Raw genomic sequence first — 14,575 nt, 5'->3', positions numbered from 1 at the left:
ACCCGGTTGGGTTGGTCAAGTCAGATGTGGCGAGGGGAGGAGGAAATCGGAGGGGTGTGTGGAGGGCCCAGACCGCTTATGGCCCAGCTGGGGGCCACAGGGATCCTAACATCTCCTCACGTGGTCTGAGAAGCTGGGAACCCACAAAGAGTCTTCCTGCTTTCTGTCCAGACTCCAGGGCAATGTCTGTGCCCCCTCTGCTACTCCTGCTTCTCTGTGAGGAGGGTCCCAAAGCCAAGAATTCCCTTTGCCGCCTGTCAATTCCCTGAGAAAACAGCAGCCGGAAATCCCAGAGTAGCTGGAGGGACATCAGGCCCTTGCGAGAAGCGGCTGAATGGAGAACACACAGACACGGAGGGGCGCCCGGTCCTCAGCCTCACTGGCAGGCCCGGAAAGTGCTGAATTCGGGGGGCTCAGGCGAGGATGATGTGGAGGTGGGCCTTTTCCGGGGCCCAGAGCTGCCAGGTGTCTCGGTGGAGCCTGAGCACGCATCTAGAGTGGTTGCATCTTCTTCTGGATTCATTTTCTTTGTCCATGGAGGAAAAACAGAGAACAGGGTGATTTGAGGTTCCAGGATCCAGGGTCTCCCTACATTCTGAGTCTGAGATACCCCCAACCCAGTCCATCCGGTCTCATTTCAGCCCCACACACCACCCCACAGCTTCAGGACCCAGATCCTGTCCTCTGTCCTCCTGCCTATCTGCATGCTGAGTAGGGAAGCAGACAGCATGGGTTCAAATCCCACCTCCACCTTGTCCCATTGAGTAACAACCTCTCTGAGCCTCCTAGACCCCTCCTAGGGTTGCTACAAAACATGGAGGAATTAAATAGATAAAGTGGCTGTCACATAGCAAGCGCTAATAGTTAAGTGAACAAAGCTGTGACCATTATCTCTTCCCCTCCCTCACCTTGTTGCCCTGTTCTGGGCTCCCACAAAACCTGCCTCGAAAGTCTATCCTCTCCTCTACCATAGATGCTCCTGCCCCAAATGCCAGTCAAGAAGAGATGAACTTGGGATGCCTGGGTAGCTCAGTTGGTTAAGCGTCTACCTTTGGCTCAGGTCATGATCCCAGGGTCCTGGGATCGAGTCCCACATCGGGCTCCCTGCTCAGTGGGGAGCCTGCTTCTCCCTCTGTCTCTGATGCTCCCCCTGCTTGTTCTCTCTCTTTCTCTGACAAATAAATAAATGAATAAAAATCTTAAAAAAAAAAAACCAGAAGAGATGAACTTGATAAAACTGAAGTTTAGTGGGTGAGAGCAGGCTGGGGTTCCATCCCAGCCCCATATGTCCCTAGCTGGATGATCCCAGTAAGGCCATAATTAGCTTCTGTGTCCTTGTCTATTAAAAAAAAATGTTGGGGTGCTTGGGTGTCTCCATCAGTTGTGTGTACGACACTTGATTTCAGTTAAGATCATGATCTCAGGGTCCTAGGATCCAGGCCCCTATCGAGCTCCCTGCTCAGCGGGAAGCCTGCTCGAGATTCTCTCTCTCTCTCCCTCTGCCCCTCCCCCTGCTCTCTCTCTCTCAAATAAACAAAATTTAAAAATTAAAATTTAAAAAAAAATGTCCACCCCACTTCCTAGGGCATCCTAGAGCAAATATCAGGGTATCACAATACAAGATGGAGAACGATTAGCTGCCTCACTTTTATTTCAGCCATCGAATGCTTCAAAAAGAAACTAGAATTGAAAGCAGGGACTCAGACAGATATTTGCATACCCATGTTCATAGCAGCATTGTTCATAATAGCTGAATGGCGGAAACAACCCAAGTGTGCATCAACAAATGAACAGAAAGCAAAATTCTGCCTTCAACAAGAATAAAATTCTGACACCTGCTACAACATGAATGAACTTGAAGACATTATGTTCAGTGAAGTAAGCCTGGGTGGCTGGGTGGCTCAGTCAGTTAAGGGTCAGCCTTGGGCTCAGCTCAGGATCCCAGGGTGCTGGGATGGAGCTCTGCATGGGGCCCCCAACTCAGCGGGGAGTCTGCTTCTGCCTCTTCCTTTGCCCCTCCCCCATGCTGTGTGTGTGCTCTCTCGCTCTCTCTCAAATAAATAAAATCTTTTTTGTAAAACACCAGACACAAAAGGATGAACATTATATGGCATCATTTCTACATAAAATGTCCAGAATACGCAAATCCGCAGAGAGAGAAAGGAGCATGGTAGATGCCAGGGGCTCGGGTTGGTTAAGAATGAGAAGTTAGTATACAGTGGGGACAGTTCCATTTTTGCAGGACAGAGTTCTGGAGATCGATGGCGGTGATGGTTGCACAAGGTGAATGCACTTAATGCCACTGAACTGGACCTTAAAAATGGCTAAAGGAGCTCCTGGGTGGCTTAGTCCTTAAGCGTCTGCCTTCAGTTCATGTCATAATCCCAGGGTCCTGGGATCAAGTCCCGCATCCGGCTCCCTGCTCAGCGGGAAGCCTGCTTCTCCCTCTCCCACTCCCCTTGCGTGTATTCCCTCTCTCCCTGTCTGTCAAATAAATAAATAAAATCATTTTTTAAAATGGCTAAAATGACAAGATGGGATTGGGAGGGAGACAAACCATAAGTGACTCTTAATCTCACAAAACAAACTGAGGGTTGCTGGGAGGAGGGGTGTTGGGAAAAGGGGGGTGGGGTTATGGACATTGGGTAAGGTTTGTGCTATGGTGAGTGCTGTGAAGTGTGTAAACCAGGCGATTCACAGACCTATACCCCTGGGGATAAAAATACATGTTTATAAAAAATAAAAAATAAATTAATTAATTAAAAAAAATAAAAAATAAAAAAAATAAAATGGCTAAAATGGTCAATTTTATGTTACGTATATTTTACCGTAATGAAAAAAAAAATAAAGAATACCTAGAAAAGATCTCACTAGAATTTTCCATGAAGGAAAGGAAGCATGGTAGTGTGGTTAAAATGCTATCATTTATGTTGAAAGCATGAGGATAAACACCCTCTCTTTTCACTTTTGCTTGCATTTCCAAGAAGCTCCTAATGGTGGTGGCTGTCTGCATGTGGAGGGGGAGACCACGGAGTGGACAGGGGTTACTGACAGAAGGATGCTTTACTGGATATATAATTTTGATATATGGATGTATTTCATATGAAAAAAAAATTTTTAAAGTAGGCTCTGGGGGCGCCTGGGTGGCTCAGTGGGTTGAGCCTCTGCCTTCAGCTGGGGTCATGATCTCAGGGTCCTGGGATCAAGCCCTAATCGGGCTCTCTGCTCAGCGGGGAGTCTGCTTCCCCTATTTCTCTGCCTTCCTCTCTGCCTACTAGTGGTCTCTCTCTCTCTGTCAAATAAATAAATAAATAAATCTTTAAAATAAAAAAAAGTAGGCTCTTTGTCCAACATGGGGCTTGAACTCACCACTCTGAGATTAAGAGTCACATGCTCTATCCACTGAGCCATCCAGGTGTTCCCCTCCCCCAAGTTTTTTAATTTAAAAAAATATACATATATAGTCACAAGGACTAAGATACTTTTTAAATTTTTCTCCCAGTCTCTGTTTCCACTTGTTTCATTTTCCTTTAAAAAAAAAAAAAAAAAGGAAAAAAGAAAAATCCCTGGAGTCCTGGTGCCTTGACAGCACGTCTTCTCACAGAAAGTTTTAGAATTTGCCCTGCGTGCTGGATTTTGGGCGGGGGGAGGGTTTTGTTTTTTGTTTTTCGTTTTTTGTTTTTTCTTAACACCATAGGATTTGTCCCGGAACTGAGACCTCACAGGGCTGAACTGGCCAACGGGGCCAAGCCCCTTCCTTCCCACATTCATACACAGTTTAAATTCCCTTGCTCCTCTCTCCGGAACCCCAGTATCGCTTCTGCACCCGCCCTTGGGCGTCGCCGGGTAAGGGGGCGCGTCTCTGGTCCCTCCACGCCCGCGGCTCCCCGGGACTCCAAGCCGCCTCCCTCCGCCCTCTCCCTCCGTCCATCATCCGCCGTGTTTGCTGTCTCCTGAATCGATATGACCAGCATCCGTTCCCTTCTTCCACCTCCGCTGCCGACACGCTGGACCAAAGCACCTACCACTTAGCTCGCCTGGACCAGCACGGTCGCCTCGGTGCTGGTAACCACCCCCCACCCCCCCGAATGACACATTCTGGTCGGCCCACGCCCCCCAAGTCTGTCCTCCCCGCAGCCGCCAGAGGGCGCGGGTGAGCACCTGAATCGGTCACCTCTCCCCCGCCCCCGCTTCCCCGCCCGGGAACGCTCCATGGCTCCCATCACATCGGGGCAACAAAGTTCTCCGCGAGGCTCCCCTCGACTCTCCATTCGGCTCCACTCCAGTTATCCTGGACGGTGCCAAGAACGTGTCCCGAGCCTGGGGCCATCTTCCGTAGCTACCCCCCTGCCTGTTAGCCATCTCTGAGACTTCCTGGATCTCCCATCTAAGGGAGAAGTGAGCTTCCCTCCCACTCCTGTGGCATCGTCTGTCTCCCCGCCACCCCCCCCCCCGGGAGAAATTAGAAAGCTCTGAAGAATTAAAGGCTTTGTCCTGTTTTTGTCCCAACACCCAGGAAGGGTGTGTTGAACCAACCCAACCCTCTCCCATTATGGTACTCTTGGCACACCAACTCCCCACCCAGGCTCCCTGACTGCAGTCCCAAAGTGCCCACTTGCAAAGGGGCAGATTACAAAGAGACCTTCCCCACCTGTAAGAGAAACGCTCAGCTTGGAGATTTAAGCTGAAATCCCTGAAACTGAACATAAATACAGGCTTTTCTTTACCAGGAGGGGACTACAGTGTGCATCAGACTGTTAAAAAGCAAGTCACCCTTGGGGCGCCTAGGTGGCTCAGTGGGTTAAAGCCTCTGCCTTCGGCTCAGGTCACGATCGCAGAATCCTGGGATCGAGCCCGGCATCGAGCCCGGCATCGAGCCCGGCATCGAGCCCGGCATCAAGCCACGCATCAAGCCACGCATCCGCATCCGGCTCTCTGCTCAGCGGGGAGCCTGCTTCCTCCTCTCTCTCTGCCTGCCTCTCTGCCTACTTGTGATCTCTATCTGTCAAATAAATAAATAAATCTTAAAAAAAAAAAAAAAGGCACGTGACCCCATCTGCTCACCCTGAGTCCCCTGTCACCATTCTGTAGGGTTGGCCCCATGGTGTGCAAAGGCGGCCCGGGAATCCTGCCTAGGGGCATCCGACGGCCTGGACGTGGCTGCCTCCCATCCCTTGGGATTTTCCAGAGCCAACTCTCAGCTCACAAACAAATCCCTGCTCAGGGATTCTGGGCTTTTCCCAGCCACCACCACCCCCCCACCCCAAGCTCAGAGATATCAGGTCAGCCCAGCCTGATGGTGGTCTTCCAGAGGTTAAGACAGTCCACAGAAACCCAGGACCAAGAAATGCAATGACTTACCATGGAGATGGCAAACAGAGAGTTATCAAAGGTCATATCTGAAATAGAAAGAGAAAGGAAAGCCCAGTGCCAGTATAAAATCCCTGCTCACTGCCCTCCGGGGGCCCTCCCCTCAGAGCCACAGGCCTCAAGTCAACTGTGAGGAAGGGCTGGGGATCCATCTCCCAGCATGCTTTGCTCCCTTCCAGCCCATTTTGCAAAGTGAACCATTCCCAGCTGTAAACTGAACTGTGTCCTTTTTCTCCTCAGAGCCCTCCCCCAGGGGCCTCTTGTGGCCCTCTGATAAATGGGTTTCTCCTCTCTGCTCCCACTTTCCAGAACTTCTCTCAGCTCATCCACCGCCCCAGGCTCTCCTTCCATTGTCTGCTCTCCACCCGCCTCCATCCCCCCACGCCCGCCTACTGCATCTCTGCTTAAACACCACTTCCTCCCAGGACTGCCCTCCTGGCCCCAAACAGGGTCCCGCTGGCCATGGGCTGTTTCCCCACTGCAGGATGGGCTTGTGAGCACCTGTCTTGGTCATTGAGGGAGACCCCCCAAACGTTAGCACATAGTAGATTCTCAGTAAAAGTATGGACCCGTGGGAGCTCCTGGGTGACTCAATCGGTTAAGCCTCTACCTTCCGCTCAGGTCATGATCCTAGCATCCTGGGATCAAGCCCGAGTAGGACTCCTTGCTCAGGGGAGGGGGGCTGCTTCTCCCTCTGCTGCTGCTCCCCCTGCTTGTGCTCTCTCTCTCTCAAATAAATAAATAAATAATATTTTTTAAATTAAAAAAAAAAGTGTGGAACAGTGAAAGTACAGAGGATAGAATTTCTCTGCTTGGGGCCCCTTCCTGAGCGCCCCCCGCCCCCTGGTGGAAGCCTTCAGGATGACACGTTCTGGATCACAAACGGGGCACCACTTAAGGACAGGGCCAGGCAGTCTGTCCCCCGTGGAACTGAGGGCCCGGCACTGGAAGCAAGTGTTACATACACACTTGTGTTTTTCTCGCGAGGGGTAAGAAGAATGATAGGGTGCTGAAGGCAGGGAAATATAAACACACCCCCCGGTCTACAGAGTCCGGGAAGGCTTCCCGGAGAAGGCGGCCTCTAGACCAAGACCAGAGGGAGGAAGAATGTTGTAGGCAGAGGTCAGGGTGACTGAAGGGCCCGAGGATGAGGCGGAGAGAGAAGGTGAGAGGTGAAACCTGGCCCTGGGGGGAGGGGAGGGTGTGTCCTTGACCCTAAGGGAAGTGAGCGGCTGCAGAAGAGGCTCAGTAGCAAGTTAGGAGACCCGCTAGCATTTTTGAGGGGGTGAGCCTGCCCTGGCAGGGGATCAGAGTAACAAGGTACATACCTGTGGTGGCGAAGTTGATCTGAACCCAGCAGGATTCTCGCTGTCTGCAAAGGGATTTGGGAGAGTGATGACACGCTCCTCTCAGGCCGGAGGGTTGTTCCAGGAAGCCCTGGCTCCAAACTTGGCCTTCACTCCCCACCTTTCTTTGCATCCTCCCCCGAGTCCCCTCAGAAAGAAGTTCTCTTCCAGGAGCCACATCGCCTGGTGAAGTCGGGATTCGATCCCTGGGGCTGCTGCTAGCTCTATGCCACCAGGCAGCGGGGGCTCCAGCCCTCTCTCAGGGAAGAATCTGAGGCTGGAGCCACTGCCTACAGGCTACAAGTTGGGCACCGCACAGCCCCAGAGGGTGCCACTCGCCTCTCCCAACTCTGACTTCCTATAGAGTATTACAACCATTTGGGGCAGTCAGTGGTTAAGGGATGTGAGCACGACTCAGCCACTTGCTCCCTGCGTGGCTAAGTTGAGCCTCAGTCTCCTTATCTATAAAATGGGACTACTTATAAAGGCCAGCTCCCGCAGTAGCTGTGAGCAGCTGTGGACTCAAGCGGCCGCTCCTAGCACAGTGCTCGGCACACCCTAGGTGCTTTATAATTGACCCCTGTTCCTCTTAAGCAGCCCTCCCACGAGAGGGCGCTGTTTGGAATGGAGACACCTACCCCTGCACCAAGCACCGGAAGTGCCCTCTGTCCCCAGAACCTGGCCAGGTCTGAGTCCTTAACACCCATCAGGAACTTCTACCCTGTACCCACCAACCATCTGGTATTTCTTTCCACCAAAGCACCCTTTGAGGATCTCCAGAGATGGTCTCACCTTTTCTCCTGCAATTTTTTTACTTTAACTGGGAACAAAACAAATAAATAAACATTTATTAGATTTTAGTCGTGGTTGCCTTCTAGTTGCAAAAACAAAACAAACAAGACTCCAGGGGCACCTGGGTGGCTCAGTGGGTTGAGCCTTTGGCTCAGGTCATGATCTCAGAGTTCTGGGATCGAGCCCTGCATAGGGCTCTCTGCTCAGCAGGGAGCCTGCTTCCCCCTCTCTCTTCCTGCATCTCTGCCTACTTGTGATCTCTCTCTCTCTGTGTCAAATAAATAAATAAAATCTATAAAAAAAAAAAAAAGTCTCCAAAGTCTCCCTCATACATTTGTGACCCAACCTTGCCTTCTCCTCCGGCAAACGTGCCACTCACAGGAGAGCTACTGCAAAACCCTCCCCACCGCCCAATTACCTGAGTAATGTGTATTGGTAAAAGCTTCAAACAAGCATGTAAAAAAATTTTTTTTTTGTTAAAGATTTTATTTTAAGTAATTTTCATACCCAACATGGGACTCGAACTCACAACCCCGAGATCAAGAGCTGCAGGCTCTGCCTACTGAGTCAGCCAGGTGCCCCCTACTACTGCTTGGCTTGGTTTTGTTTATTGTCAGTTGCAGTGATTGACAGGAGCTGGGGGAGGAGGAATGGTGAGTCAGTGCTTAAAAGGGACAGAGGGGGCACCTGGGTGGCTCAGCAGGTTAAAGCCTCTGCCTTTGGCTCAGGTTATGATCTCAGCGTCCTGGGATCGAGCCCGAGTTGGGCTCTCTGCTCAGCAGGGAGCCTGCTTCCTCCTCTCTCTCTGCCTGCCTCCCCGCCTACTTGTGATCTCTGTCTGTCAAATAAATAAATAAAATCTTTAAAAAAGAAAAAATAAAGGGGACAGAGTTTCAGTTGGGGCAGATGACAATGTTCTGGAGATGGACAGTGGTGATGGTTGCGTAACGAATTAAACGTACTCAATGCTGCCGAACTGGACACTTAAAAATTAAGGGTTGAGGGACGCCTGGGTGGCTCAGTGGGTTAAGCCTCTGCCTTCGGCTCGGGTCATGATCTCGGGGTCCTGGGATCGAGTCCCGCATCGGGCTCTCTGCTCAGCAGGGAGCCTGCTTCCCCTTCTCTCTGCCTGCTTCTCTGCCTACTTGTGATCTCTGTCTGTCAAATAAATAAATAAAATCTTTAAAAAAAAAAAAAATTAAGGGTTGAAATGTGAAACTTTGTGTTATATATATTTTATAATTTAAAAATATATGTCAACTTCCCCCGCCCCACAACCAACACTGCACTTCTGGAAGTTTCTTTACTGCAAGTTTTGGAGTAAGACCTCCCTAGCTGTGTGCCTCCATGCTCCTAAAAAATGGGTGTGATTGGGGGCTCATTTACACATCCCAGCAGTTGCACATCGGGCAGCCTCTGGGGTACGCCATCTCTGCCTGCTGTTACCTTTCCTGACCACCACGGCAATGGCCACCAGCCCAGCAAGGAGAAGGAGGGCTCCAGCCAGGCTCAAGGAGAGTGCCAGTATCCAAGTGGGCACTAGAGGAACATGAGAAAAAGAGGGGGGACAGGTTATGAAGTTGTGGGGTGCAGGGTGAAGGTGGGACACCTGTCATTCCTCCAGATTACCTTTGGGGAGCCAGCCCCCCCCCCCCATACTGCCCAACCATTTGACTTGGGTGTAGCTGGACCCTGGGAATCTTGCAAGTCTTATGACTGGTCAGTTAGCATATCCCCCACCCCCCAGTCGCGGTGATTGGTTCAGGGATGGGCATGTGGGCAAAGCAGAGGTAATGAGAGCTGATTCTGAGTCTTGGCTCCACTACCAGGAAGAGAGGGTTACTCCTCCGGCCAGCGTTACAATGCTGGTAGGATATATATCTAAAGCTGCTAGGCACAATTTTGACACCAAGAAGAGGGGTTCTTGCCTGAGAATAAGACACAAAAAAGCAGAGTTGAGAGCTGGCAAATGATACTTAACTTCTTTGAGCACCTGGATCCAGCCATGCCTAAAGTCAATGCTGCAAACTGACTTCAGTTTGGCAAACCAACACATTCTCTTTTGTTGCTGAAGCCAGTTTGAGTCAAGTTTCCAGTTACTGGCAGCCTGAGAGTCCTGCTGGCTTCAGCCTGATACCAGGGGTGTCAGATGACATCCATCCCCAGCCCCATGGTGGACCCTGAAATCCATGCAGAGGTCAGCCACAAAAGCATGAAGCTCCAGCTTCACAGTTTACTTTTCTGCAAGGGATTTGACTTCCCCTCCCTGAAGAGAGGGGATCTCTCAGGAAAGATAGGAGATGACCCAATCCCTATGGAGACCAGGAGCTAAGCCAGGAAGGGGAAGGAACAGACATATACTTGATATTCTCACACTGTTAGCCCTTGTTCATTCATTCGTCTGGGGCAGGAGGGCTGTTGTCCCCTCCCCACTCTGAGACCACAAACTCAAGGTGATTGAAGGGGGCCTTTGACGGTGGAGCTCAAAGACACAGACTGTTTTGTCATTGCAAGGCTCTGGGGCTTCTGTGAGCAACAACATTCTCTTTAAGTGGGGCTTCTGCGGGTAACAAAGTTCTCTTTGCCGCTGGAAAGTTCTGATGGATGGTGAAGCAGAGGCTCTACCTGGAGACTCCTCCTCCCTCCCTCCTGCTCCTTGATCCAGAGCCCACACCCAGCCTCCTGTCCTGAAAAGACCACAGGAAAATATTGGTCTTCCAGGCCTTCTGTCTCGCTTCAACAAAGAAACAAAGTCCCTGATGCAGCCAAAGGCCCTGCACGATCCTCCTTGCCCCTTCCGTGCCCTCTTCTCCCCCAACTTCTCTCCTTGCCTACTATGCTTCAGCCCTACAGAGAGAGCGCCCCAGTGTTCCTCAAACATTCCAGACACATGCCAGCCTCAGGGCCTTTGCACAGCTGGCTGCCTCTACTGGGGACCCTTTCACCATAGATCCCCACATGGCTGGTCTTGCTCAAATGTCACTCCCTTGGAGGCTTTCCCTGGCCACTCTCCTCTGTACTTAAAACGACGCCCTTCTCTACCTGGTACTTTATCCCGGCCTCTTTATTTGGCTCCTGCTGGCTACTCTGAATATTTTCTGGCCTCCCTGCTTCTCCACTGTCTGTATCCCCTCCGAATGTCAGCTAGGGGAGGGTAGGGACATCATTTTACTTGCTGCTGAAACTGCAGGTCCAAGAACAGTGTCTGGTGCATAGAGGGTGCTCAAAACTGGTACGTGGCCAGGAGGGGTCGGGGCAGCAGAGTGTGGAGGGTTAATGCCTGGATACTGGGGCCCATGGGATCCCAGCTCTGCTGCCCTGCTAGCTGTGTGACTTGGCCAAATCCTTTCATCACTTGTGCCTCAGTTTCCTTATTTGCAAAATGGGGAGCATCACTGAACCCGTCACGTGGGATGACTGTGAGAATTCAGCAACGAAAGGTGAGTGAGCCCTGGCCAGCTGGATGCCTGGCTCCTTCCACAGAGGCTTCCAAGCAGAGGGAACAGCACAGGCAAAGGCTCGGCGGTGAGCCAATGGAGCCGTGGACTGCGAAGGCGGGCAGGAGGGTCTTACCTGGGTAGGAGACGTTGACCACCTCACTGGGATCTGACAGCTGCGGCTTCAGGTCCTCACTTAGCACCCTATACTGGCAGTAAAATGGGCCCCCTGGAGCCTCCCTGCCACCGCCGCTTAGGTTGAAGGTGACCCCAAGCTGGTCCATGGGTGCCTGCAGGAGCTGGACCACCTGCTCACCACGGTAGAGCGTGAAATTTGCCCCCGGGAAGCCCTCAGGGGCCATGCAGGCGATGTGGATGGGATCTTCCTGGCTGCTGGGGTGCGGGGGCACCAGCAGGATGGACGGTGCTGGGACTGCCAAGGAGCCTGTAATGCAGAAAAAGGGAGGCAGTCTGAGTGGTTAGAGTAGAGGAGTTGCCTGGCTCTGTGGCCTTGGGCAAGCGGCTGACCCTCTCTGGGCCTCAGTCTTTCTTTACAAGTAGGTAGTTGACCCTATCCCATTGCTATGCTGAGGGGTTCGGGGACTAGGCACCTGGGAGGGGGTTGCTGCGTTTGAGTCATTTTATTATCATCGAAATGGTTATTACATAGCGATGAGATCATAGCCTTAGTACTTCCATCAACAGCACTCACCTGATGCCCGGTCCTATTAGGTGCTGGGGATGGAACATGAATGAGATGGACAGATAGATATGCCTGCCCCGAGGAGCAGACATTCTCAGGGAGACAAGAAGCACTGGGCAGCCCATCAGACAGGGTCATGGGAAACCTGCACTGGCTGGGGAGGCCATGGAGGGCTTCCCTGAAGAGGGGACATAGGAAAAACTAGGGGAGAGTATTCCGGACAGAGGGAAGAGCTTGGGCAAATGCTGGGAGGATGGAAGGGGTGTGGGGTCTTCAACGAGGTCAGGGTGGCTGGAGGGGATGAGCCAGGGAAAGGATGGGAGGAACAAAGAGCAAAAGGGGTTCTCCTGTTTCCCAGGCCATGGTGAGGAATTGGGGTTTGGTGGGTACAGTTTCCTATAGGAGGTACCAGTGTCTCCTCAGCTGGCCCCAGGCTTCCGAGCAGAGCTCAGGCGAGGTCTACACAAGCCTCTCCCTGTTTGGCCTCTAGACTTTTGCACAGGTTCCCCTGGCCCCCAGCAGAATCTCCTATTGCCCCAGCCCCAGAGGTAACAGCCTGCAGAAGCCAAGCGGGGCTGAGTCATGGGGCGTGGGCACAGCTGTCCCCAGCGGGGTGGGATTTCTGATAGCCTTGATGTGCTGGTAGTGAGGAGCACCTTAAGACAAAGCCATGCTCCTGGGGGCATTTCCAAAACTCTGGGGCAAATCTGTCAGCGTTCAGCCTCCTCCAGCACCTGGGGAAGGCAACGCTGGGCTGCTTTCTGCCTCCAGAGCAGAGGTCAGGTGGGCAGGGGGGGTGGGAGCGGGGTGGGGCTGATGCAGGGGGGACATTGGGCTCACCGGCTGCAAAGAGCAGGATGGTCCAGGGCATCTCTCCTCCAGAGTTTGGCCGGGAAATCTGGCTGAGGCCAGCGTGGCCCACGGCTCACCGCCAGCTCCTCCTGTGGGGCCAGAGCAGGGAAAGGAGAACCAGGGCTGATTGGAACGAATGTTTCCTCACTGGCAGGAAGTTGCACACACACACTCAGCTGCCGAAAGGGACTCTCCCCTCTCCCCACCCCTTCCACGGACGCACATCAGATTCTGGCACGTCGCTGCACCTTGGTGGCCACATTTCTGCAGAGATGGGAGAAGGGACACATGGCTAAGATGATCAGGGGTGTGTGTGTGTGTGTGTGTGTGTGTGTGTGTGTGTGTGTGTGTTTCCTCCCTGAGAAGACAATTTCTGGTTGGGATGAGGCTGTTTGGGAAACCCATGCCCAAGACACAAACCTCAGCCCAACCAGTTCCAAAGTGGAAACATGTTGGGCAGAGGTTGATAGAGCATAGGGGTTAGTGCTTGGCCTCTGCACTTCTGGCAAGACATGGGCCGCCTCTGAAGCCTCAGTTTGCTGCTCTGCAGAATGGGGCTAAGAGTTGCAGGTATTAGATCCAAAGAACTCATAATATATACCAAAATGTAATGCTAGAGCTGTGAGTGCTCCCAGTGTGAGGCCATGGGAGCATGACCATCCCTGTGAAAGAGAACAGTAGGTCCAAAACCGAGGGAATGATATAGTTTACAGAATAAATTGCCTCCCGTTTACAACCCAGAAACTTCCAAAGGTCTGTCTTACCAGTAGGTTTGCTTTGGTCTCTCTCAACATTTCTGTTCAAGTCAGGCAGGTCCACCTGGAGGTTTACACTAGGGAAGGATGTTAAGTATGTGGTCACTAAACAACAAAAAAGGGCCATTATGCTGGATGTTTTTATTTGGATACATGAGGCTCATTCCAATGTCAGGACCTTTGCACGTGCTGTCTCTGCTGCCTGGGACACAATTATATCAATCTGTTAAGATTCCACTTCTCTTTCAGGTTTCAGCTTAAATATAACTTCTGGGAAATCTTTCCAGATCCCTCTGGACTTAGAAAAATTTCCTTGCTGAAATATACTACAGTGTCCTGAAATTAGCATGCTTGTATTTTCAAAGAATTTGTCTGTTTCATCTAAGTTGTAGAGCTTATCAGTAAAAATTCTTCCTATTCCCTTATTATCCTTTTAATGTCTGTAGGGTCTGTGGCGATGCCCCTCTTTCAATGGTAATGTGTTTTTTCTCTCTTTTCTTGAATAGTCTTGGTGGGGGTAAATCAGTTTTCTTAATCTTTTCAAAGTACTAGCTTTTAGCTTTGCTATTTTTCTCTATTTTCTGCTTTGGATTTCATTGTTTTTTTGTCTTATCTTTATTTTTTCTTTCTTCTATTTACCTTATGTTTCATTGGCTCTTCTTAGCTTCTCAAGATGGAAGCTTAACTCATTGATTTTAAACATTTATCTCCCAATATAAGCATTTAAAGCTATATATTTCCCTCTAAGTACTGCTTTAACTGCATCTTACACATTCTGATTTGTTGTGCCCAAGTTAGAAATATTTTCTTATTTCCCTTGTGAATTTTTTCCGGGACTCATACTTTATTTAGAAATGTGTCAATTTCCAAACATTTGGGATTTTTTGGAGAGCTTACTGTTAGTGATTTTTTAATTTAATACCTTTGTGGCCAGGGAATGCACTCCATATAATTTCTATCCCTTGAGACCAAGGGATACTTTAATGGCCCAGCATATCTTGATCCACATTCTTTATGCACTTGAAATGAAAGTACACTCTGCAGTTGCTTCAAATAATAGTCTGTAAACATCCATTAAATGAGGTCATCATGATTTATAGAACATGCTTGAGTTTATCAAAATCATCCAGCTCTCTTCATTCCAGGGTGCAGGGGTAGGGTCTGTGGTGCCTCCTGTAGTTTCCCAATGCCTACCCCAGTGGTTGGCACACAGTAAACCACAACTAGTTCTTGATTGTCTGACCTGAAAGTCAAAAAATATTCAGTCTAGTTTTGTCGCTCTATCCTGGCTGTGTAAGATACAGAGTTAAGAGAGATTCC

At 50.7% G+C, this 14,575-nt stretch overlaps 1 protein-coding gene across 1 annotated transcript; it reads right to left on the bottom strand.

The window, feature by feature from the left end:
* Nucleotides 1-327: 327 nt before the first annotated feature.
* Nucleotides 328-12,642, bottom strand: CUNH19orf38 (chromosome unknown C19orf38 homolog). The gene is made up of 7 exons (XM_032884022.1): nucleotides 12,489-12,642; nucleotides 11,082-11,390; nucleotides 8,955-9,047; nucleotides 7,509-7,536; nucleotides 6,699-6,742; nucleotides 5,362-5,399; nucleotides 328-526 (listed from the first exon to the last, which is right to left on the bottom strand). The coding sequence occupies exons 1-7, from the start codon at nucleotides 12,517-12,519 to the stop codon at nucleotides 377-379; spliced, it is 693 nt and encodes a 230-aa protein (XP_032739913.1). The 5' UTR covers nucleotides 12,520-12,642; the 3' UTR covers nucleotides 328-376.
* Between the last annotated feature and the right edge of the window lie 1,933 nt (nucleotides 12,643-14,575).

The sequence above is a fragment of the Lontra canadensis genome, unplaced genomic scaffold (genome assembly GCF_010015895.1).
Source record: "Lontra canadensis isolate GAN:19392208 unplaced genomic scaffold, GSC_riverotter_1.0 scaffold88, whole genome shotgun sequence".
Classification (NCBI taxonomy): Eukaryota; Metazoa; Chordata; class Mammalia; order Carnivora; family Mustelidae; genus Lontra; species Lontra canadensis.
Note: the sequence above shows the minus strand (reverse complement) of the source record. Positions and strands in the feature narration are given on the sequence as shown.